The following is a 26920-nucleotide window of genomic DNA, read 5'->3' as shown; positions in this document are numbered from 1 at the left end:
GGCTAATACTCCTGGTAAAACCTTTTTTTTTTATAAGGTTGGGGTTGGACGACTTATTTATTTTATCATATTTTTTTCAATTACTGTAGTTCTCTATTTATTTTTTTATTTACCATTCATTCCCCGCTCTCTTTATCTCACACACACACACACACACACACACACACACACACACACACACACACACACACACACACACACACACACACACACACACACACACACACACACACACACACACACACACACACACACACACACACACACACAGAAAAACTGCTATATCTGGCAAAGTCTCTGAAATGCTAGGGGGTGGCTCAACGTGTACAGTAGGCATACTGGGTCTGCCCTGCTGTCTTCCGGCTTGTCAGCAGCTGGTCAGAGAGGTCTGAGTCTTTCATTCTCCGTTTAATTCCTGTCGAAGGAATGTTCTGGCTTGTGCATTCAGAGAACTGCACACCAGCTAAAAGGAGGCTATTTTTTCTGTCACTTCATCAAATGTGTGGTTTAACGGAATTTCTTTAATGGATTCTCTAACTCCACATTACTGTAGGTATGCAGATGTTTTTATTTATTATATTATGTTTTACTATTTATTTCTTGTAAACTAAAAACTATTTATTGTTAACACTAAACTATTAAGTATACAAAGTCATTACAATTAAATAGGATTGTAACCATTTTTATCTATGTATAATGTATTGCCTGATTGATTCTAAAAGCACTAACCATTGATAGAATATAGTGTCATGGCTATATATTTATAATTGCAATACATTGTAATGTTTTTGGATTTTAATTTTTGGTTTGGATGGTTTTATTTATGAAATCGATAAATACTGAAATACAAAATTATACACTGTGATACAACTGTGTCTGTATACAGTATATGCAATATTTAACATATTTACGTAATTTTGCATGTTAACTGTTTGATCTGTGTGCTTTTTAAAGTATTTAGGGAAAAGTGGTTCTCTCAAAATTGTTTCTGGCTGCTGTAATATTAATCAGTCTCTAAAATATCTGCTCTCCAGATGTCTGCCTTGCAGCAGCAGCAGAATGCAATGATGAGAAAGGTGAAGAGAACTCTGCCTAGTCCCCCACCAGATGAGACCCCTGTACCGATTGTAACACCAGCAATTCCCCATATATACAGTTCCCCTGGAGCATCCCAGAGGGTTTTGCCACGTCCTTCACAGGGTGCAATGAAGGCAGGCTTGCTGAGTGAACTGAAAGCCGTAGAGCAAGAATCCACCAAATTACGTAAACAGCAGGCTGAGTTAGAGGAAGAGGAGAAGGAGATTGATGCTAAGCTACGATACTTGGAAATGGGCATCACCCAGCGCAAGGAAACCAGGGTTAAAGAGAGAGAGAGGAGAGAGTTGGCATACCTGCGATGCATTGGGGATGCACGTGACTACATGTCAGATAGTGAGCTGAATAATTTGCGATTAGCTGGGGTAGCACCAGGCACCTATGAAGAAAATGGAATGTTGTCACGCCCAAGTACAGCTCCTCTCAACCAGTTTACTTCTGATTTGAATGCTTCTCAGTACCCTCCTACCTCCTCATATGTTCCATATCAATATCCACAGGCCCAGCCCACACCCACACAACCACCCACTGCCACCTATCAGCAGATTGGGTTTCAGCCAACACCGTACCCAACCTCCTCACATCCCCAGCCTGGAACCTTCCAACCTCATCCTCCTCAACCTTCATCCTATCAGACCCCAGGGCCATACCAGACTCATAGCTACGGTCAACCTACTTATGAGTCTGATCTTGGTTTGCAGCAGCCCAGTCACCAGGGATTTCAACCAGCTGCACCTCTACCAGGGCAGACCCTACCTTATCCTGCACAGAGCATGTCCTTCCAACCCCAAGCAGACATGCTTTCTGCCCATCAAAGGCCAAGGCAAACCTCGCTTGCTGATTTAGAACAGAAGCTACCCACAAACTATGAAGTTATCAGTAATCCTTCCGTTCCAATAGCAACATCAGCTCAAGAGACTGGATTCAGTGGTGTCTATTCCTCGCCACTAAACAATGCTTATGGTCAGTATCGTCCCTCTGACCAACCTTTGGCTGAACGTATTCCAAGTCCATCATCAGGATATGTAACAGATGGTGTCTATGCCACAAATCTAGAACAAAATATACCAAGAAATTATGTAATGATTGATGATATCAGTGAACTCACAAAAGAAAATATGGGGTCCTCTGACATGTCACGGGTAGGTTATGGAAGTGAGAATGGCCCACGTGGACCAACTTATGGCGATGGCTCTGAGAATTTATATGGAAGAACTTCAAACACCTATCAAAGTGGAGTAGACAGCCATGGACATCCAAGTACCACTGTAAGTGGTTCTAGTTATTATTATGATGACTATAAGCACCCTTCACGCAGCAGTGGGGGAATGGGCAGCCAGAAGCACTCATCCAAAAATTTGGCACCTGCTGTTTCATCCAAACGTAGCAAACATAGGAAGCAAGGTATGGAGCAAAAAATCTCCAAGTTTTCTCCAATTGAAGAAGCTCGAGATGTAGAGTCTGATCTAGCCTCCTACACCATGACAACATCAACAGGTGGTAGCTGCACTGTAGTGTCCAGGACTGGCGTGAAAAAGAGCTATGATCAACAGAAGTACTATGGATCAAGAGAGGCATTAGAAGAGGATGATCGTCTTTATGGCTCTGGACGATCAAGGTCCACAGGTTATGGCATGGATAAAATTTCTTCCAGAGACTCAAGTGGCTACCGAAGTAAATCTTATGAGAGGGACGCCATGGAGCGATCACAGAGGGGCACCCATGGTCGCAGTGGCCGTCCTTCTATGCGTACACAGAACTCTGAGGAAGAGAGTCCTCTGAGTCCCGTTGGAAAGCCCATGGGAATTGGTCGTGGCTCTGTGCCAGATCCTCATGATGTACGAAATCAGTATGGCTCCAGCCATTCCTTACCAGATGTACAGGACCACCATATAAGGGATATACCTAAGAGTCATGTATATAAACCAGATGACCCTTACCTTGCAGATGACATGCACTGTGCTGTTTCAGACAGTGAAGGTAACTGGTGCTGAATTTAAAAACTGCCTGTTAAAATGCATCCAACACTTAAAAACTTGCATGCCAATGATCTTGCCTTGAAGGCAGAGAGAACAAAAGTTTGGACTATTATTGTGAATGCTTTAACAAATGCATGAAACCATATATGCCTTTTTTTGCATGAACTGCATGGTGTAATCTTTGATCTTTTTGAGATTGTGATTCAGATGTCTGTACAATCTTTCTTTTGTTTTTTCTCATTGATGGCTGTTTTTGTTGGCTTCCTTTTCTTTTTCTTTGGCTGTTATCTTTGGGATTTGAGCGTTGCATGGCTTCAGTGTGTTCAGATACTGTTCTTTGCCATTGGCATTTCCTATAGCACAAAGTATTGACTTTCTTCCTTCATTTCCCGAAAAGCCTATCATTTGGGTCAGGAGGAGACAGACTGGTTTGAAAAACCACGTGAAGCTCGGTCAGATCGCTCTAGACACCATGGGAGTGGAAGTCACTCATCCTCTAGCAGGAGGGGCAATGTTAAGCACACTTACCATGATTATGATGAGCCCCCTGAGGAAGACCTGTGGCCTCAAGACGAGTATGGACATCAACGGCATTCTTCTTCCACCTCATCTCGGGAACACCGTCACCATGGCAGCAGCTCAGGAAGACACTCCTCTTCCCGTCATACTTCAGATGATCCTAGGTCGTCTCGTTCTTCAAGATCACATCCAAAAGATCCTTCCACCCGCTCAGACGGCCGTGCCACAACATCCTCCACACAGAAAAGATCCTCAGATCCACGATCTGCTGGCCACAGAGACTCAGGAGACTACTCCCGTGATCCATCAGGCCACCACCATGGCTCAAGTGGACAACGGGGGCAGAGGCAACCAGGCTCATCCAGGAGGCAGGAGCCCCCTTCAGGTTCTAGGCCGCAGCAGGGTCTTGGAGAGCAGCAACCACAACCACAGCAAGGACAGCAGCGATCCACATCTGGCCAGCAAGCATCTGCCAAGCAGACAGGGTCTCAGCCACCTGAGACAGGGCAGCAAGGACAACACCAAATGGGACAAACAACCCGTACACAGCAGCAGCCACCACAGCAACCTGGGCAACAGCCAGCAAACACAGTGGGAGCAACTCAGCCCACAACCACAGCTGCTGGCATGGGAACAGGTATAACTCAGCAGCAATCTAAGCCAGGTCAGGCTCCAGCACAGGCAAGACAACAGCCAGGAGGACCCCCCACCACCCATCCAGCTGCTGCTGTGGTGAGTTTCCATAAATCTTGCTTAAGATATATTTACTGTAAAACCACATTTCACATTTGGTTATATGAGGCATGTTTTAAGTTTTATATATAAACTTGCCCTTGAAAGCGTGATTGACAAATATTTAATTTATTTTCAATTAGTTAATCGTTTCTTTAACATTGCCCCTCATTGGTTGTGCAGGTAAAATCTGAGCCTGCTGCACCTGCACCTGCACCTGCACCTGCACCTGCACCTGCACCTGCTCCTGCACCTGCACCAACTCCTGCAGTTGCTATTGGATCAAAAGCTGTACCTCAGGCTGCAAAACCCCCCCAGATCCCTGCTACAGGAATCGGTAAGTGGAAATAACTCAGCTAGTTCAGAGTAACTAGTATAGTTTAGATTTTCAGCAAGATAGGGAAACATATTTCATTACTGGTGTATGATCTAAGCAAAAGATTATGTGCCTTTTGTCTTTTCAGGTTCAAAGGCAGTACCCCGGCCAGGGGGTATAGGCAGCGCTGCACAACCGCCTGCAGAAGGAGATAATGTTCTTACAAAGATCCTGCAGGGAGGAGCAGCGGAGCAAGCTGGAAAATTAGGAGATGGTATGGAACTGTGAAACATAAGCAATCAAAATTTTGGCAACAGGGATAGAGACAGATGTTATGGAGAATATGTGGCATGTCTTGACTTAGGATAGTAATTAGTTGCCATTTAGCAGATGCTTTTCTTCCAGAACAGCGTTCACTACAGTAATTTCAGGGATAGCACCCAAGGGTATCCTGGGTTTAAGTGAAAAATGGCTGAGGCCTGAGCAGTACTGTGATCTCAGTAATTCTCAATTCCTGAGTTACTTCTACTTGGGATTGAATCTACAGCCTTTCAGCCCTGGGGCTGTATTCACAAAAAATCCTAAGGCTAAAAGTTGCTCCTAATCAGGGCTTAAAAACGAAAAAATAAAAAATAAATGGGTTCACTCCGAGCAGAATCAGTATTTTTACGTTTCTGTTCATGCATTCCTTCTGTAACATTACCGTTCCGAAAACAGTATGATTTGAAAAAAATACCAGTCAATAACGTTATTTTTTAAAACTCTTTATTTTTGCCCTGTATTTTATAAGACTAAACCTTGTAACTCCAGAGGATCCTCAAATTTACAGCTTGACCTAGCCTGGGTTTTTGCCATGCTGCCTTGCGCGCAGCGCGATTTTATTCACGCTGCTAGGCAGCCTGGACACCATGGACCAGATTTTCCCCTCAAAAAAGGAACCAATCACAGAACGGGGAGGGAGCAGCAAGACGATGACGACGTCTATGCGACACACCAAAGCAGTTTGTTTATATCTATGGATCCAACATGGCATCAGACGCGAAGTTACCTTTCGATGCAGCCTTAGATAGTGTTCTAAGTAGTTTAGAACGCAAGTTTATTTCGTCGTCTTCCTCGTCGAATTTCTGTCGCTCTACATACGTCATCTGGTATAATTGAAACGATTGGCTATGAGCTACGTACAGGTGCATTTGATAGACATTCGTAGTGCCCAATAAACGGCTCTGGGCATTCGTAAACCACGCCTCAAATACGAGAAAATGAACATGTGGTTCCCAGACCACGTCTCAATGAGAAGAGGTCTGACGCTAGCCAGGCTAAGCTCGACCCGCCTCAGTCGTGAAGTTCTGCACACATTTTGGAGACTGTCTTTGCTTATTTTCAATGCAAGGGTAAATGAACTGCTTCTATGAATAAGTACTGCATTTTCTTTAAAAATATGATGTTTACAAAAGGCTAATGTTTTAATGTTTAGGAGCAGAGACGCGTGTCTTAGTCTGGTATTTGCTGTCTAGCCATAGCCAAAACAGCCTGTGCATAGCACTTCATCTCTTATAACACAAGATTTTCGCCAAATGTTTTAAACGACAGGAAAAACTGAGCATCCACATAGCTACAATAAACTTTGTAACCTGTAAGTTACTAAAAATGGGGGGATTTATATTACAAGGTAATATTTTTTGGTTATAATTTATATGAACCAAAATCACGTTCACGTTATATATTTCTACTTCCTGCTGTCTGCCTGCTATACTTCTCTATCAACCACTGTGTGTGATTTAAAAGAGCGCGCTCATAAGAAGGTGACATCATCCATAGCAATGAGTTCAACCCAGCCTTGCTCTTATATTAAGAGTTCCTTAGTAAAACTTTCTCTTATGAGTTTTGTGAATAGGTTTTAAGCTAAAACCCCTAGCTAAGAACCCGTAGGAGGACTTCTAGTGGTAAGATAAAATTCATTGTTAATATGGCCCAAGATGTTTTAAGATATGGCACCTAAAATGTGTTTTTGTTTTGCTCATCTTTTATACAGCTGTATCTGCTCTCGGGAAGAAGTTTACTTCATTTTGGTGATCTGCTGATAAGAAGGTGAGAAAACACTGTGCAATAACCTTCTGAAAAGATCAGCATGAATTTTGTTGAATGTGGTTTATAGTAGTTAGCACTAGATTGGTAGCCATGCTGGTTAAGCTAGTTAAAAAGTAGTAAGAGTAATGTTGACACATTTCTTGCATTACTTGATTATGAACTACATATGAGCTTTTTAAACCCATTGGATTTGTTTGTTGTTTTTTTGCTCGATTGTTCCTCAGGCATAAGTTGGGGTGACGTGGAGTTAGAACTGGAAAAACCTATGAATTTATTGCTGCCATTTAACATCTTTAGCCTGAGGGCGGGGTACACCTGAGGACACTGGTGAGTATTTTATTCTGCAACTCAGAACAAGTTGAATAATTCTACTCCAGGCAATTTAAATACCAAATTGAATTCTGTCTAATCCATGTCATTATGACAAATTACCCGTTTAACTTTGTTGTCAGTGTACAGTCTCATTGCATTGTGGAAAATAAACCACGTGTGTGAAAATCAGAATGCAAATACATTGACTACAGATGTATGCAGCTAGGGCTGTGAAAAAGGTAATGACTAGCTGTTTAATGCTGAAGGACAGAGCATTTCTTCTCAGAGTGATTTTGTTTCTTGATCTGTACTTCAGGCAGGGCAATTGTGCAACTATGTCCTCTGCCACTTGTTCTGTCGAAGGTTAGAGTTCAGATTAGCTGACCCTGATCCGAGGTCACTGAAATCTAACCTTTCACTATTCAGCATGGGTGAATTGGGTCAGTCAAAGTGAGCTATAATTAGCAGGCAGATCAGTGGGCTTGGATTAGCATTAGCATCCGTGCAAAGCTCAGTCATCTTTGTGCTGACAATATTCTGATGAGTCACATTAATCAAGACGCAATCAAAATTGCACAGTGTACCATTTCAAAGAGTTGTACAAGAAATTAAACCGAAACGGTAAGGGTAAAAAAAAAACGTTTTGTTTTGTAAAGTTTTGTACATGGATTAGTTTTGTATTCACCAACTGTACTGTGAAATGTGGACATAAAATCTCATGTCCTATTGAACCTCTTATTCTCTGCTGAATATAGCCTTGCATTTCTTCCATTCCTTTATCTACCTGTGGTCTGTCTCTTCCTCCTCATACTGTCGCTGGTATTGTATCATGGTGACTGTTGTGGTATTTTACTGTCAACGGGTGAGTTGCATGTGTAGATCCAAAGAAAGGATCTGGGATAAAACAGGTTTAGGGGCTCCTTAAACCACGGCTAATCCGATTCAACTCTCGGCTATCCAATCAAAATCCTGCTCCATACATCAGCGTGGTTTACTTATGCAATCACAGTGGAAGGTGTGAGTGTCATTCTAGTCACTATAATCACATTAAAAGTAATATACTGGTCTCCTCATGCAACCTCAAAAACGTAGATTTTTGTTTTTGTTTTAAGATTTGTTAAGGCTAGTAGTGCATGTAAATGCAGTAGTATTGCTGAACATCATGCCATACATTTTAAGTCAAGCTTTCCATCTTTTCTGACTGTAATTTATGCCATTTATTCAAATGTGTGGTGACAATGTCAACTCTGTTTACAACTTTGTTAAGCTCGTTTACACATGGTGCACACAAATGTTTAATACTGTTAAAAAGATGTTGGTGTGAGAAATTCAGCCTCTTCTGCCCTCTAGCGTTTAAGAAGAATACTACATTTTATGACCGTCAAAAATGAAAGTAAACTGCTTGTGTTTTTGTTAAATCACTTACATTAATTATTCTGTTAAATCCCATTTGAGTTGTAATGAGTCTAAATGGTCATTCTTTAGGTGGAAATGTGTGTTTTTCACTTGTGATTCTATCCAAGTGATTCTATCTCCTGCCAACATGTATAAAAGCATGTACTTTAGAAACAGTTAGTATATTATTTTAATATTTCTTGCCTGGACTTTTGAACTTCCATTGTAATTGCATTTTAACCTGCAATTATTATTATTTTTCTGTGGTATTGACATTGTCATAAATTCTGTCAGTAGAGCTTAATTTGCATTGAACCCAAAACATTCCTCTAATAACATTTATTCCATGAGCATTTGACCAACTCTGCACTCTATAAAATTGTAATATTTCTTTCTTTTATCTCTTCTCCAGATGTTTCCAATGAAAACATTAGGATGAAATTCACAGGCCCGGTCTATCCAATGATATCTACATAGCAACCAAAACCGGAGGCTAAATCTTTCTTCCAAAGTGTTTCCATAGTTGCTATTGAAGCAATTACAGTTCCCAAAATGCCAAACTGCCTGTTCTTTTTGAGGTTTTTCCAATTATGTCTTCCCTTATATGACATAATCTGTGCTCAGGTGACCCTCCCTATTCCAAAATGATGAAGATGTCAAGCAGCTGCAGTTCTTAGCTTTTTGCAGTCCTAATGAAGACTTCTCTGCCCAGACTCAAAGAGACCGTAGCAGTGAAGGAGAATAACTACCTTACAAAGGCTTAAAAGAAACTGTTTAAAAAATGTACGCTCGATTTCTAAGATCTTGACATTCCAATATGGCGATGATTGACCCTCTCTATGAATGTTTTTGTTCCTCCCTAACCTTTTTGTCACGTGTGTAATGAATGCAAATGTGTAAACCGTGTACATGGAATGCACGCACAAAAAAAAAAAAAAAATATGTATACATATATGATATATATATATATGAATCCATATCTAGACAACTTTTCAGAGTCTCTAAGGGTGAAGCCATGTGCACCTTGTATAAAAAGCTGGTTATTTAACGTAAAACTATCAGTCAAGTGCAGAGGTCAGTAATATCAGAATGTTAGCATAGTCATGTCCCTCTTTTATCAACCATTAAGCCATCGCTACCCTATCCCAGAATTCCCTAAATTTCCTTGTTTTTTTTTTGTTTTTCGTGTTAGCTTCTTATCAGTTTCGCCTAATTTCCTTTTAAATTAAGAGCCTTACTAATATTTTTTACTTGTATACCTCACACATTTTTTTAAAGTTCCATATCATCCTTACTTGATTTATTTTGCACAAGTGTATACTGCTGAACATGTACATATCTCTCGTTAACACACTGCTTTGTAAGATAATTATTTGTGTGTTTATGTATTTATATTTCGGGTATTTCTTTGTTTAATGTTTGGTATTATTATTATTATTATTATTTATACCTTTACATTTTTTTTCCTCGTCACTATTGATAATCTAAACTGTTTTTTATGTCCCCCCGAAGCAATAGCATGCTAATCCGTACAGAGCACAATAATTTTGCATTCAAGTTCCTCGTCGCAGATGTGATTGTCATACATAGACAGGTAAAATAAGTTTCTACAAACCCCAATAAACTACACCATCACCACCATCTCGCCCATCCAGATGTTCCAAAAAAACACATTTGCTGATATGTAGATCCACCTAGAAAAAGGGTTTGAACTAATTTCAAATGTTCTATGCAATAATCCATGTAAAACCTTTTCCCACTGCGACATCCCTCACCGATACTGCATTACGATATGTTCAAATATGACTAGGGACATGTTTGTATTTACCTTGTATGTATGAAAATATCGAACTACTAGATTTCTTTCTTATTATTTTAGTGGCATGTTTATGAAAGCCCTCGTCTTCCCTAGTTTTCAGGGAATCTGTTGCCAAAGGGTTAACTGTGTGGACTGTTGGTCTTGGACATCCACCATCTCTGTTGCTTGCAGCATGATTCTGCTCAGCTCTCTTTGGCTCTTTGTAATGCTGTCATTCGCTCTTCGTGTCTGGAGTTTGATCAGGCGACAAGTCGGGCACACAGCTTATGCACTCGTTATTTCATCTCCTCCAACAGGGAAACGTCGTTTTACATTCGTGTTCGGTTGCGAATGTTGTCGTGTCCACACTGAATTCACACACAGGTCTTCGTGCAACACATATCTGGTTACCACCGAGAGATGGGAAATAAACACCATTATTATGTTAGCAGAAAATGACGTGATCTTAAAGGCACGTGGATATGTAAAATTGATAATGTCATCACAGTCAAAACTATGCTTTGGAGAAGATTCAAAGGCGACTTGCTGTAAACGTGATCACTGTACAGTATGTAGCATGAATTCACCTCCATGCCATTCATATGAAAATCAGGGCATGCACATTGAAAGCACAAACATCACCATTTGAGTTTGCGAGGTGCGTTGATTAGAGGTGAATCTTTTCCTTTTTGATACTGGAATGTTGTTTAGGCAATCAAGACTCTATGATGAAGAATAATAACTCTTCTACATCACTGTTACCATGGAGATATTCAATAACAAGTGCATGAGCCAAAGTTGCCACCACAAAAGCCGGCCACAGTGATAGATAGAAATACGCAAACACGGACATATCTACACAAACAGGCATGTAAACACACCAACACATACACACACACACACACATATAGACTAACTGTCGCTGTAAATACTGACTTTGGTTATTTTGTACAGTGTTTAAATATCATGAGTAAAATGATGGCCGTCTTGTGCAACTTCACGCCGGCCTTGCTGCCAACCTTTTGTGCTTTTGTGTATAAAAGAATAATGATGATTATTGTTATTATTACGAGAAAAAAAAATATCATAGTATATATGTTGCTGGCTCTCAATGACTGTTGACTACAGTGGAAAAAAAAAAACAATCCGAAAACATTTGGTCTGTGTAGGGTTTCTATACTATTGTGTTTGTTAAATCTAAATACAATGGAAAAATATGTAAGTGGCTTCCATCATGACCGTGCCAGAAAAAGAGGGTTCAGAGTGAATAAACAGATGTATTATAAATTCAACTGGGAATTGGGTAAAACAACACGAGGAAAAAAGTGAAAAATTCCCTCACGAATGAAGATTCACTCACTGTTGTAAGTGCAATGGGCTAAATGTGAGTCCAGTATTCATTGTGAAATATTGTGTTCTTTTCAATGTATTCCTGTTAAAAGATAAATTTTGGTGCATCATGTCATGTAATGTGATTATGAAAATAATGAACCTGCAATTTGTTTCCAGACTGGAGAAGAATAAAGACAAAAAACTAAAATTGACATGGTCTCTTGTATTGGTGTCTGTCACTCATTGCAGGAAAATGACATTTTGGAGAAAAGGTACGTCAACCTCTCTTTCTCTCCTAAGATCTTATCACATTCTTTAATTTGAAATGCCTAAAGTTTGGTTGTGGAATTCATCTTGCACCGTTTGTGCTACATAGACATACATGAATTATAGGCCTACATCAAATCATGCGGCATGTTGAGGATTTTTTCTTAGTTACTTTTCTTAATTGATTCAACATCAGTAGAGCTGGTCCACATTGCAGCGTATGTAATTTAGGAACTGCATATGCATTGATTCACTGTTTGAAGATGCAAATCTGCAATTTTTGACATGACCTCTAGGTGTCATCAGAGGACCATTCGTCTCAATGTGAGCTATGCTATGTAACATGAAATGTGGAATAATTTTGCATTTTGAAATGAACTTTGCGGTTCTCTGCAATTTGACTGTAATCAAAAATAGCAAACGCTCGCTCACTAATAATCTATATTTTGTGCTCTGATAATTAAATTCTTTCCCCAAAGGCCACAAACAAGGACAACAATTGATTTTGTTTGGCAATCAGCGTCCCCAGTGAAAGAGGATGATGTTGTGGGAACAACATGTCTGCTATGCAGAGATTTTGCAAACATTTTCCTCTCTTAGTTTTCCTGTGCAATTAAATACTGTACTTTATCACAGTTGTGCCTTTATGTAAAGATCAATGGAACATTTGTTCAACATTGAGGTAAAGTGATAAACTAAAACAGGTCTCGGCCTTCTGTTAATGGAACTTGATGCAGATGACGTGTGTTTGTGTAACTGTGTACGTGTTTTCTTGTCCACCCACTGTCACACACGCTCAGCGTCAACATTTGCTAAAATCCCTCAGCACCAGGGCGGCTTGTAGCATGTAAAAGTGCTGTGATCAGACATTATTCACACCACCTAGGGACTGGTTGGTAAGGTTGAGTCATGCACAGGCTAATTAAGTCATTTGCTGTAAACTTACATATCGCGTTGAAATCAACATTTCATTTTAAGCAGAAACCAAGTTAAAGCTGCTAAAAAAGACAACAGATCCTAAAGACAAGAAGTTTTTACTCATACCTTGCAATTTATTCATTATGAACATTAAATTGATTTAATGTCTTATTATTATAATATTTCCCGCAGGCTAAATTTAACAGCCCAAAATTACCTTGCACTCCTTAAACAACAGCAATACATCTGTGGTCACAATCTTCTTATAATGTTTTCTTCAGAAACTGACAGACCTCTGACAGTCTCCAACCTTAAGCATCTGGTCTGGAGTCAGAGCTGGAGGGGAAGTGTGTGACAGGCAGCCAATCACAGAGCACCGGAGGCATCAAAGCCAATTACAGCAGTGGTCACATGACCACACTTGGCTGCATATGATTGGCATGGCCGCAGACAGTGGGTAGCTCACGTCAACTTCAATGCAAACTTCTTAGATGTGACCTTCACAGAATTCATAATGAGAAAAGCAGTAAGTAGTACTAAATTAACTTTTCACCTTTCATTGGTTTAAAAAAAAAAATATATATATATATACAATATATATATATATATATATATATATATATATATATATATATATATATATACAATATATATATATGCACACACACACACACATAAATAATGTATATATATATATACATCAAAATAAATCCTGATCTACACATATGCATTTTAAGGTGTTTGAAGGCCAAAAAAAATGTCAGTGTCATGTCAGTGGGCAGTAGCATAACTTATTTGTCAAGCAGATAACAGATTCTTAAACACGAGAATCAGTTTATATGTTGCAATGAATGATCCATGTACTACAAAATGGAAATGCAGAATGTTGATGCTTACTGTTGACAATAAACAAAAAGCATATTCGAAACGGGAATGGCCTTAAATAAGAAATGATTCAAGGATTATTTTGCAGATGTTACATTTAAATCAAATGCCAATGCAATCCTTCTGTGTCCAGAGGCATAATGAGCAATTGGTATGAGCATCAAAGATCAGTTTCAGCTACTTGTTTCTTTACTAAATTATTCAATGTTTTTGGACTAATCTGTTGTATTAATGGTTCAATTGTTCACTCATAAAGACAGTCACTTGTCGCCACCTACTGGCTTAATGATGCACGTTGCACAAACACAGTCAAGCAGAGTGATACAAACAGTGAAAATTCCCAGTGCTGATACTGGTGAAATATTCGAACACATTCGAGGTATACAAATATATATTTACAATAATAATGGCACTATATTCAATAGGTGCTTGTGTTGTTAAATTTAGCTTATAGTTTCCACTGTCATTGGCAAATAACATACAGTAGCCTATATCTGTGTTGAATCCAATAATAATGTTAATCTCATTCTGGGATGCAATACCTGCTCTTCCTCTCTCATCTCCATCACCTTCTCTCTTTCTCTTCTATCCGTCTCTTTATCTTGACGTATATCTTCCCTTCCCATTGATAGCCTACAGTCTTTGCAAACTGATTATTTCGGTCGGCCGTTTAAAACTTCTATCGTTAAAAACAGCTGTTTAGTTTAGCTACTTGCATCTAATCTCGGTCTGAATGACCGTTAACTGAAGCGTCGAGCTTCAAATCGCGCTCGGCTCGCGCTTCTGTGAACTTAAAAACCTACTGTGATGTGATTTGATCAGTCATCTCAAACATTTTGACATTGACGACGACGAGCGGTGTTTGAGTGCTGAAGCAGCTCAAGATGAGGAGGTCGGTTATCGTCGCGATGTGCGAATCATTGCAGCACCAAATTAGAGTTAACATTAGGCAATTATTTCACAACTTTCATTATAGGCTACACTTCGGGGACCTCAATGCTGGGTACGGCCCTGTTTGTGTGTATGTATGTGTGTATATACACACACACAAATAAATGTAGGCTACTGTATATACAAATAAATATAGCCTACTGTATACAGATTATGATAATATAACATTTTATATATATATATATATATATATATATATATATATATATATATATATATATATATATATATATATATATATATATATATAATCTATATTTGCTTGTGATTTCCTCATTTGTAAGTTAATTTGAAGGATTGTCCTCTATGTGCTTTTGGTCGTCATAGCTTAACCTTATTTTAACCTTTGTGTTAACAGTATTTATAGACGACACTGACTTCAAATTGAGCCTATCAATTGATAATACAGTGCCATACAAGATAGGCTACACGAATGACAACGCCTCGTGGTCGACGCTTCTCCTATCTCACTTTTATGCGCTGGCCCTTTAAATCTGAAGCTCATTTATGCGTTTTGGGGGCCGAGCTTGTGTACGTGTGTCCAATCAGAGCGCGGGATGTTGATGCTGGAGTGGATGCAGGACACGGGACGGACGCTGATGCTGATGCTGGGGGACCCGCACAGTGATGGAGCGGCGACGACGCTGAAAAGGTAACGAAACGGGATCTAACGACACACTGGCTTTCATTCACCCCATTTAGGGAGAGTTTATATTAAATGATCGAAATTAGAATGGATTTATCGATCTGAGCTAATTATATTCATTTTGAATGATGGAAAATGAGCTTAAATCCGCTGTAGTATGAACGAGATGAAGCGTCGATCGATGCTGTTTCAAATGCATTTGCTTTAGGATTCACATATAGCCTACTCGAAATTAAAATTTATATTAGTGCTAGTCTATCTTCATAATAAACGGTTGATATATTCTCTATGGATGTTTCTGTGTGCGGTCTAAATGAGAATAATTCGATGTTAGAAATGACATTTATTAAGCTTAATAATGTTGATTACTCCTATCATTCATTGTCAATTTAGGTGTATTACATCTTCAAATATATATTGCACTCTGTGGTTTTCTCAAAGATATCTTCTCATTTAGGAAAAAACATGGGCTTGTATGACTTGTCAGCCTCTAGGAGTGATTTTGGGGGGATGATTGACATTGCTGAAAGCCAATCAGAAAGCAGATGTTATCCGCGCAGCCAGTGGCTGAAGGATGAGGGAGGGCTTTCACATGCGACTTCTGTCTGATCTTCAAAAGATCCAATAATTTATTGGTTTTTGAATAGTGTCTCTGGCGACCCTTGATTACAAGGGACTTTATGGGATATTTTTTCCACAATGTGACCTACAGGCATCTGTAAGCAACGGGTTTGTATAATGTGTGAACAGTCAGCATTGCTTCAAATTTTTTATTTAGCATTATTATTATTAAGATATAATTGAGAATTGAAACATTTCACCATGTTTTATACCTGGAAATCTCTGGAAATGTTATGAGAATTTCTATAGTAAATACATTTTTAGATATACATGGCTTTAAAATATGCATGTGTGCAATGTTGATACAATTTTTTTTAAATCCAGTAAATATAAGATAAAGATTGATATTCACTAGTAAAAGGTGAGGGAAATGTTTGTTAGGTTTTTAAGGTTTAGTTAATTAACTTTTGAGGAATAGTTTCAGCATTTGCTTTTCTTTTATTACATCTGCCAACAAGTGATCTGCTCCGATTTTTGGTGATAGACTTTTAGTGAATAAGATACCAGGTACCAGATGAATGCCTATTTTACCAGGGTAAAAAAAGTATTTTTTTCACTTTCGAGTTGAATTAAATTGTGGTTTCGAGCCATACACTGAACATTAATGTCTTGGTTAAACCGTATTCCACACAACAAATATCGATTGGCCAGTTCCTCTTTTAGCATGTCGTGTTATTGAAGTCTGGGTAATTTGCCCTTTGTGCCTCTATGAACACACTGTTTCAAGTGTCAGAGTGGGTGTTAGATAGGGTGTTAGGTAGTTCATGATATGTACTCTACCACCTTGATTAAGCCATTTATGCTGGAGAGCAGCTGGCTTCTATGTATTACTGACCAAAAAAAGCTCTTTCTGTCATTCTCATTCAGGAGAGTTTAAGGTTCTCTGCTGATAATGATATTAACCAGCTCAGTCTCTGTTACCTATGTCCGTTGAGACCAAAAAGTGACATTTGCTTGTCTAAATTATGCTGTTGGCAGATACTTAGGGTGACTTAGCATGTTCACACTTGGCATGTTTGGTTTTTTGAATTAAAACGAACCCTTGTGCGATTGCTCAGTTAGTGTGGTTCATTTGAATAAGTGTGAACTCTGACATCTGAACCCTGGTGCCACCAAACAAGCGGACCGAGACGCTGAAAAGATTGGTCTCTGTCCGCTTCCAAACGAACTCTGGTGCGGTTCTAATGAAATATGAACACAACACGGATCAAAGACATCAAACAAACCAAAAACGGGACGTGATGTCACAAGATACAACCCTTAAAACGACGGAATGCTCAAGCGTACCTGTTTTTTCTCGTCATAGGAGTTAAGTTGCCCATTACAGTCCGGTACAGGCCTCGGAAATGCCATCTCCTTGAAGCAGATCTTTGTTTGTGTGTAACACAGGAATTCCTGGAACTGTTTTGACTCTGTTACACATTTTATAAGCTGTTCACAAGTTCCCAAGCTGGTAAAAATACCATCATATGTACAGACCTACAATGAGCGCGTTTAGCCCAGGAAACAGCATTGTTTTGAATGTTGGGTAAGTTACGTTGCAAAATATATACATCATAATTTTAATTCTTTAGGTTTAATTCTTTAAAATCTGTAGGTTCGGACAGTGTGACAGTGTGAACACCTAAGCGAACCAGGATTAAATATATAATTTTCTTTTTTTGGTCCGGACCAAAAGAACCAAGAGAACAGAACTACAAGTGTGAACATACAACTTAACATCGCATTATCTCTCATTTTACATTAAAATACTGTCAAACTGATGGATTTCGCAAGTAAAGACAACTGCATATTTTACTGTAAAAAACATAACATATTATTATATTTTATGGAGTATAAATAGTTTTGTTTCTTCTCATATTTGTTATCAGTAAATGAACATTGGGATGTTTTGTGTTTCATTTTCTGTTATTTAGTTTCTGTTTATTGCATTATGTTAGTGTCATGTTGGTGTTGTTTTATGGACAGGTTATGGACGGTAATCAGTGCAGTTTAAGGTAAAAAGCCTATTTTGGTAGTTCAAGTATATGAAATACAGTTATAAGTTGTAAAATATGCAGGTACCAATATATAATCCAATAATACTGGAAACATTGTCATCGTCTTTTTACAGTGAATTTCTAGCAATCGCAGTTGCCTTTTTACCGAAATTTTAACAGGATATTTTTAAAGTAACTTGTTGAAGGGATCTTTTGACTCGTGGTAAGCAACCACCCAGAAAACAGGCAGGCAAGCCAAGTGGCAGATTTTTTTTTAAATCTTGGCATTTGGGTGCAGTCCTTTCCTTTTTTGTTCATTTGTCCAGTATGGCATGCTATATATGGTCTCTGGCTGGAAAGATAAGGGCCGGACATGTCCTTTCTCTGGCATGGAAGTGCACAGATGACCAGGCCATCTGCATTCCGGCTTCGATTCGTTTCAGCATAAATGTACATTTCTCACTCTCTCTCCCTCACACGCCCCATGAATGCCCACACATCCTCACTTTTCATACGAGTGAAAACAGGTGCTCTCTCTCCTTCATCATCTCAGTCACTGTTGCCATAGCAACCCTCTCCACAGCATCAGCGTCATCCCAGCGAGCAGCAAGTGGTCCCCACCTCTGAGAAAAACTGCAGGGCACTTTTTATTTTGACTCATCTTTCTGAAGAATAGACACTGGCGTTATCCTGAACGAAATTGAAGGAAGTTATGTTTTCTTCAAAATGAAAAGGAACAAAACGTTTCTCAGGAACTTACATCTTTGCATTTTGCTTAACTCTAGGCTGTTATGAATGAAAGAGAGATATGCACAGCTCTAAAATACTAATTGGCTAGGAATCTATATTTGTCTGTGCAATATTTTTCTCCAGTTGTACTGAAAAAGGTTTTAAGGTTAAATGAATTAACTGTACTTTCAGTACTTTCAGCATTTGTCAAGTCAAGTCACCTACAGATTGTTTCAAAAAAGCTTCACGGTGATAAACAGGAAAGTAACAGAAACGATGATGCAAACCACTTCAAATATGAGACAAATTCAAATTCTGCTGTAAAGCAGCTCTTTAGTTGATCAATTATGAAATGATTTCAAATCAGCTATAAACAGCTCTACAGAAGACAATAGTGTTGTTATTCAACTCTAGTTAGTTCAGAGTTGATTCAGTTTATCAATTATGAAATGATTTTGAATCAGCTATAAACGGCTCTACAGAAGACAATAGTGTTGTTATTCAGCTCCAGTCGGTTTAGAGTTGAATGAGTTAAATGCATTACATATGCCAATAATCTGCTTCAATTTGTGGTGATAGAGTTGAATTAGATATCAGCATAAATTCTGTGGGGGAAAACGTGTGTTATATCCATGTAGAAATGATTGTCTTGTTCCAGACAATAGTTGGCGATTTTAAAGTCTTCGACTGCATTTTGAAGTGTGTTCTCTTTTCTAGGATGCACTAAACACCCTTGTCAATCTGCGAGGGGCTTTTCTTACGGACGCCAGGCTCTCCGTGTTACAGAAGCTTGTGAGATGTATGGCAGTGCGCGGGCCGTCGGCCACATGGAGGGCAGCCCCGCTCGCTCCCCGCGGCTGCCCCGCTCTCCTCGGTTGGGACATCGTCGGGCTAACAGTGGCAGCTCTGGTGGCAAGACCTTATCCATGGAGAACATCCAGTCCCTCAATGCTGCCTACGCCACATCTGGCCCAATGTACCTGAGCGACCACGAAGCCGTTGGATCCACGGCTACCTACCCCAAAGGCACCATGACGCTGGGTAGGGCCACGAGTCGAGCGATGTACGGCGCTCGGGCCACGGCTATGGGCAGCACCCCTAACATCCACACGGCTGGAATCCCTCACGCCGACCTGCTGTCTTACGGTGACCTGGGCTCGCTGTCGATGCTCCACCACCAGGGGACGCCGTCTGCTCTGCTGCGGCAGGCGGTCAGAGGAGGGGGCGGGGAACTTTTGGAGCTCCAGGCACAGCTACGGGACATGCAGAGAGAAAACGATCTCCTTCGGAGGGAGCTGGACCTGAAGGACAGCAAGCTGGGCTCCTCCGCCAACAGCATCAAGAGCTTCTGGAGCCCCGAGTTGAAGAAAGAACGTATAATGAGGAAAGAGGAGGCAGCGCGCACTTCTATCCTCAAAGAACAGATGCGGGTGACCCATGAGGAGAATCAGGTAAGGATGGTTACCTTACCTGACATGATTAGACTCTAAAAATACCCTTGCACATTTTAAAATAAAGGTTCTTCAGAGGTTGTTTGCAGGACTTCTTCCAATTAAGGCCCATTTAGGCGCTTGTCTAAAGTTTAAAATCATTGGTTACTCGTAAGCCAATCACATAACGTTTGGTTATGGTGTGTGTTATGCGCATGCTCAGCCGCATCTAACTTCCACTGTAAACACATGTATGATGCGAAAACAAAACATTTACTTTTACATTTAGTCATTTAGCAGACGCTTTTATCCAAAGCGACTTACAAATTAGGACTAAATTAAGCGAGTCATCATGAAGAGGCAAAAAACAACAACAACGCAAGAAGTGCTCAAAATACGAAGTTCAGGCATTATTCAGAGTAGCATAAGCACGATAAGTGAGGTTTTAAAGTTTTTTTTTATTTTTTTTATGAAGTTAAGTGCTCACGGAAGAGATGGGTTTTCAGCTGTTTTTTTAATGTTGTCAGGGATTCTGCATTCCGGATGAGGGTGGGGAGAGTGTTCCACCAGCATGGAACTGTGAATGAGAATGTTCTGGAAAGTGATTTTGTGGCTTTCTGTGATGGAACCACGAGACGTCGCTCATTGATCGATCGTAGGTGTCTGGTAGGGATGTAGGCTCGTAGGAGTGAGTGAAAGTAGGAGGGAGCTGAGCCTGTGATAGATCTGTAAGCAAGCGTCAATGCCTTGAACTTGATGCGAGCAGCGAGAGGTAGCCAGTGCAGAGAGATGAACAGAGGAGTGACGTGGGCCCTCTTGGGCTCGTTGAAGACAAGACGAGCTGCAGCATTCTGGATCATCTGTAGAGGTTTGGTTGCACATGCTGGAAGTCCGGCCAGAAGAGCATTGCAGTATTCAAGCCTAGAAATGACCAGGGCCTGGACGAGGAGTTGTGTTGCGTGCTCAGTTAGGAAAGGCCTGATCTTCCTGATGTTGTGCGAAAACCATCGAGCGAAATACCGGAGTGAACATGGCTGTGAACGACTTTTGCAGATTATGTGAAGTAAATCTACGCATCCACGGTACAATCAGCGTCTACGTCACGGCTCTCAGCCCGCCCTCTGTTCGTTGATTGGCCGGCTGTTTTGAGGCCGGAGGAAAACGGGGAAAACGGTCGCTATCTCAGACTGAGTACAGAAGCGAACTGAAATTGAGCGGAAGTACGAAGTCTGACGTAGTCAGGCTACCAATATGTAGAACTTTCTAAAGAACCAACTGAAAAAGGTTTTTAAATTATGTCAGGTTGTACTACAAAACCCTTTTTGGAACCTTTATTTTTAACAATGAATTTTGCTAAGATGTAAAAACAATAGATTATGGCATTTATAGAGAATTTATTGTCTTCTCAATACTTTTGATAAACTTAGCAAGTAGAGTTTGATGTACACTACTGTTGAAACGTTTGGGGTCAGTAGTTTAAAAAACAAACAATCTTAGGGCTCGTTTACACAGAACAAAAGCAAAGCAAAAACGCAAGACGCAGGCAGTGGAATGGGGAAAAAACGCAAGGTCTCAAAATGCATTCTTTAAAAGTTGAACCTCTCGGTTACGTATGTAACCCTCCTTCCCTGAAGGAGGGAACAGATACGTACGTGGACGCACCAACGAATTGGGATAGCGCCAATTGGGACGCTGCAAAAGACGCAAGACGCGAGTGCAACGGTTATACACGTCCATCTAGTGAGTGTTTACATAGAAAAACAATGGAAAAGGAAAAACATGTTCTGTGTGAACGACCCCTTATTCAGCAAGGACGCATTAAATTGATAAAAAAATTACAATAAAGACACTTATGAGGTTATAAACTATTTCTATTTCAAATTTTGTTCTTTTGAACTTTTTATTCATCAGAGAATCCTGAAAAAAAAAAGACAAAATATTAAGCAGCACAACTGTTTCCAACATTGATAATAATAAGAAATGTTTCTTGATCAGCAAGTCAGCATGTTAAAATGATTTCTGAAAAATCAGCTTTGCCATTACAGAAATAAATACATTTTAAAATACATTAAAATAGAAAACATTTATATTAAATTGAAATAAGAAACAAAATCAAACCAACCCCAAACTTTTGAACGGTAATTACTGAAAAAAAAAAAAAAAATTGTTAACCCAAAAATGAAACCTGGCATTTCTTTACTCACCCGCATGTTGGTCAAATCCGTGTTACTTTCATCTGTGGAACACAAAATGCTCAAAATGTAGAACGGAAAATGTGTATTCTTAAAATTTACAAGCAATGTGAACACTGAATGTTCCTTTTCCACGGCACACAGAAAGTCATACAGGTTTGAAACGAGATGGTGATTCCCTTTAAGACTAGACTATTAACTAGCTATCAGTAAAAGTTCCCTTCTTGAGGGAAACGCCTTGTCCATGAATTCTTGAGTTGCCAAGGTTGCTCTTTCTGCCTCCAGTTTTAGTGTCATCTGTGGGCTGTGCTCCTTTCTTCTCCTCCGTACTGTGTCTCATTCAACTGTGTAATCACACCCTCACTCTTTTTTTTTCACCACCCACTCTCATGCTCTTTAAGTCTCTTCACAGCTGATTTCTTTTTTGGGTTGTCTGTCTTTTATGTGGCACTTCTGGAAAGAGGCTCTTATAATCATTAATATTTCATAATTTAATCGGATGTGGCAGTCTGTCAATGGACAGGCCAAAGCCACAAATACTGGAACACATTTTCGACAGTTCTGCCTCTAAAATTTAAGTAGATGAGCCACATTCAAAGCCATTGTAGAATATATTATATTCAGATTTGTGTGACCGCACATCAGTTCTATTTTTATTCTGCCAAGTTGCTTACAAAAAAATTACTCTTTTAAGACCCTCTAAAAAGAATTGGGTACTGGTAAACTGGTATATAAATATATTTACACTTCTGTTCTAAAGCTTGGGGTCGGTCAGATTTTTTAATGTTTTTTAAAGTCGTCTTTTCTGCTGACCAAGGCTGCATTTCTTTGATCAAAAATACAGTAAAAATAGTAATATTATTACAATTTAAAATAACAGTTTTCTATTTGAATAAATTGTAAAATGTAATTTATTCCTGTGATGCAAAGCATCATTACTCCAGTCTTCAGTGTCACATGATCCTTCAGAAATCATTCTAATATGCTGATTTGCTGCTCAAGAAACATTTCTGATTATTATCAATGAAAACAGCTGTGTTGGTTCATATTTTTGTGGAAACCGTGGTGCCGTTTTTTCAGGATTCTTTGATGAGTAGAAAGTTCAAAACAGCATTTATTTAAAACAGAAATCTTTTGTAACATCGTAAATGTCTTTACTTTTCTTCTTTCTGATATCAGATTTTATTCCTGGTTTATTGGAACATAATCTTGAAAACCAGTTTTGTTGATTTTGGTCTTTTCAGTAAACACACTTTACTTGCATGAGTGTTACCAATATGGCCGCCAAGTGAGCTGACTTTCCTGAAAGGGACTTGTGCTTAATACAGTATTAAGGTACAGCTCTTTAGTGTTTAGTTGGACTGTATACACAGTGTAGCACAATCTCTCGTTCCTTTTTGATTAACAAGCTTCAAAAAAAGGGTGATGGTTCAAGATCAGTTTCATGTATTCAACAGTTGAGGACTGGAGGCATTTGTTTTCTCGCAGTCTCACCTCTTCCTGTCTATCTGTGTTTCTGTCTGAGAGTGGAGCACTGGCCTAGTTAAATCACACTCCGTCAGCACGCTGCACGAGGCCAGAAGAAGAAGGAATGTCAAGGACAAATGCTTGTCTGAGAGACTTTGCTTCCCTCCATCTGATTCTTTGTCTTCTCTGCCACCATTTCACTCTACCGCTGTCCATTATTCTCACTCTCTCTGTCAACCAGCTCTCTCTTTGGCTCCTTTCCTGTCACACATCCTCACTCTGTGCTTCTTCCTCTCTCTTCCTCGTCCTGTGTCCTTCCCATCCATCTTGTTCTCCGTTACTCTATCCACCCATCCTCTAAGGCACCATATGGCATTTTCTCACAGATTTTAGATGACATATGGATCCTGTATATTGGAAACACCATGTCTCGCAAAGCATTCAGGCCTTTTACCAGTTCACTAATTTGACTGAACTGCATTTCACATTGGAATTAAGTGACATTTTATTACTATGCGCTGGTGGGCAAATCCACAATTGTATGGAATTTCAGCTTCGTTTTATTCACCATCCTTAGTTGAGTTTAATCCGGTGCCATGTGTATTTAAATTAAGTCAATGCCATTCATTTAAACACAAATATGTCTCTTTTTGTCTTGTTATAGATTGCACTGTATTCACAAAAGTAAATTTACCTACTGCAATTAAAAGTGTGTGTGTAATAGAGACATTTTGGCAGTTATTCATCAAATGGTGTAGAACGTCATCTCCTGATTTACCATGCAACCGAATGCTCTTTCTACATTTTCAAGAGCCAGTTCAGGTGTCTGGATCTCGCAAATTGCATTATGCACTATTGTTTTGTGCATTTACCAGATTTGCATAATTCCTTTAGAGAATTATGCACTAAAACAACACAGATAATGCATGGAAATAAAATAAATTGCATTATGTGGGCACAGTACTTTCCTTCCTATATCTCGTAATGCATCATTGCAATGTGACTGTTTTGTAAAAGGGATTTTTCACAAAAATTAAATGCTGAAATATGCCATTTGCTTAAATATTCAGTTTCTGGCCTGCAGAAGTTTATTTGAATAAACAACAATGAACCTAGCGGGGACATAATTTCCTTGCAAATGACTTGATTTAAATTACTATCACATTTTCTGGATAAAAACCCTCCAGTTGAAGTATTCTGGTTGTAAGTGAAGGGCATTTGTGGAGATGAAGACTAAAGATGTTATAATTCCAAAGATCTAAAGTAAAACAAATGCATAAATTAGCAGGCGTGGGATGGAAATGGGTTCTTATTAAAACGGAAGAAAGAAGGGAAGATGCAAAATACAGTGTAGTATTGCAGGAGGTGGCTAGAAACTGAAGCTTGTGGTAGTTCATTATCAACAGGTCAGTTCCTACACACAGGGCCAAATTAATATCGGATTGGTATAATAAAAGTCCTGTCAGATAGATTATCTGAAAATTGCATTGAACAAGTGCTCTCCAAATAACCTGAATGACCTGGAGCAAATATATCTGGTTGCTCTCGTTGCTCAGGAGATTTAATGGAGTTCTCACGTTCGACTGAAGACTCTTAAAAACAGAAGCTAATTAGATTGGTGTCCAGACTGGTATCTTTTTAAAAGTAGGGTGTTTTTCTCAAGAGAAAAATGTAATAAGCAAGAGTAGCTACTGTACATTGAGATGTTCTGATTATTTCATAGCTCTTTATTATGCTTTTATTCACATTTTCAACTTTCTGTTGCTGTTTAAACATGAAAAAATGTATGCAAAGTTAAAAAGCAAAAAGTCGCAGAACCCGATTTCACCAAGTGCAACATGTTCATCATCTTTGTTGATCCTGGAACAACATTCCAATCAACCAATCAGATTTGAGGAACAAGTTTACAGTTTATGTCAAGTTTAGGTTTACAACCTTCTAGTGTTATTCACCTATCATTTCCCTCTGATTTTAGGGATAACTTAGGGTTAGATTTAGGGGTAAGGATGGTTATGATTACATTTTCAGACAGGAATGTTGTTCCAGGATCAACAAAATATGTTCGGCAAAACTCAAGGACGTGCAGGGAGTTATTCTCTATATCAGTAAGCACTGTTTCTGAACTCCCTGCAAATGCATTAATTGTAGTCTTCAGTTTTCTTCCAGGAACAAACATGTCACAATATCCCTCATTAAAATAATTTACACCCAAGCCATGCACAAAATAAAGGGGGAAGACCTGGTTTATGGTAAGGAGCCTGATATTTCCAAAACAGGCGAGAAGGGGTTGACCAATCACAACACACTGGACCAGCTGACCAATCAGAGCACATTCCAACTTTCGGAAGGAGGGGTTTCAACTAAACAGAGCATTATACAACTATAAGCCCTTTCAGTCTTCCTTTGAGTCCACACTTTCATGATGTAATTCTGCTTTGACAGTTAGGTAGAAGTCTGCTGTAGAGCTCGGTGCTCGGTGCAAAAGTGCCGCAAAGGGGGGCGCTAACGAGTACCCTTCTAAAACCTAAAATGACAAACTGGACACCCTACGGTTAGGCCATGTGTCAAAATCCAGGAGGGCCACTGTCCTGCAAAGTGTAGCTCCAAAACACCTCCAAAACACCTGCCTGGAAGTTTCTAGGAAACCTGAAGACCTTGATCATCTAGTTCAGGTGTGTTAAATTAGGACCCCCCCCCCCCCCCCCCACACACACACACACACACACACACACACAAAAAGAAACTTGGAAAAAGGGCATAATAGGTCCCCTTCAAATAAGAAAATGAACTTGCATTTAGTTTGCATAAATATAAAATTAATGCAAGCTCGGTATTGAGGAGCAGATGTTACAGGAGATACTGGAACAGGGATACTGAAAAACACAAATGAGATTGGATATGCAAGTTAGGCAGGCTTATGCTGTGAAAGAGTATGTGTCTCATTTCTCCTTTCCGTGATGCTGTCCCTTCATTTGAGTCTTCAAGGTTAAATCAGGATGGTGTCACCACAGCTCCCAGCAACACCTGTGCGTGCGTGCGTGTGTATGTGTGTGTGTCCGTGCAGCACCCTGAAAATGGGAAAGGACATTAGCAGAGCTGTAGGTACTTATCCAGTGACAGTGCTACCGTGACACGGTTAGTGCCCTGTGGTAGAAAGTAACAAGATTAGACAAGCTAGGGGTTTTTTATGAAGCCTTTATGGAGTTTAGGTTACACCACCAGACATTCATTTTATTATGCATTTGTTTGTTTTAATTGAAATAGTGCAT

The 26920-nt window shown here is 39.5% G+C and overlaps 2 protein-coding genes across 9 annotated transcripts in view; both read left to right on the top strand.

Moving 5' to 3' along the window:
- Window positions 1-11772, top strand: part of bsnb (bassoon (presynaptic cytomatrix protein) b) — an 88412-nt gene extending 76640 nt beyond the window's left edge. For both annotated transcript variants that reach the window (XM_084395719.1, XM_084395718.1), the window contains exons 6-12: window positions 1035-3075; window positions 3472-4325; window positions 4509-4662; window positions 4790-4915; window positions 6674-6729; window positions 6954-7056; window positions 8849-11772. In XM_084395719.1, coding sequence (XP_084251845.1) covers window positions 1035-3075; window positions 3472-4325; window positions 4509-4662; window positions 4790-4915; window positions 6674-6714 — 3216 coding nt within the window. In that variant the 3' untranslated portion in view covers window positions 6715-6729; window positions 6954-7056; window positions 8849-11772. The remainder of the gene's footprint in view (window positions 1-1034; window positions 3076-3471; window positions 4326-4508; window positions 4663-4789; window positions 4916-6673; window positions 6730-6953; window positions 7057-8848) is intronic.
- A 3381-nt stretch (window positions 11773-15153) lies between these two features.
- Window positions 15154-26920, top strand: part of erc2 (ELKS/RAB6-interacting/CAST family member 2) — a 48178-nt gene continuing 36411 nt past the window's right edge. For all 7 annotated transcript variants that reach the window (XM_084395633.1, XM_084395631.1, XM_084395629.1 and 4 more), the window contains exons 1-2: window positions 15154-15239; window positions 19280-20013. In XM_084395633.1, the coding sequence (XP_084251759.1) occupies window positions 19360-20013 (654 nt within the window). In that variant the 5' untranslated portion in view covers window positions 15154-15239; window positions 19280-19359. The remainder of the gene's footprint in view (window positions 15240-19279; window positions 20014-26920) is intronic.

The sequence above is a fragment of the Rutilus rutilus genome, assembly GCF_951802725.1.
Source record: "Rutilus rutilus genome assembly, chromosome: 22".
Taxonomy (NCBI): Eukaryota; Metazoa; Chordata; class Actinopteri; order Cypriniformes; family Leuciscidae; genus Rutilus; species Rutilus rutilus.
The sequence above is the reverse complement of the archived record's forward strand: the minus strand, read 5'-3'. Positions and strand labels throughout refer to the sequence as shown.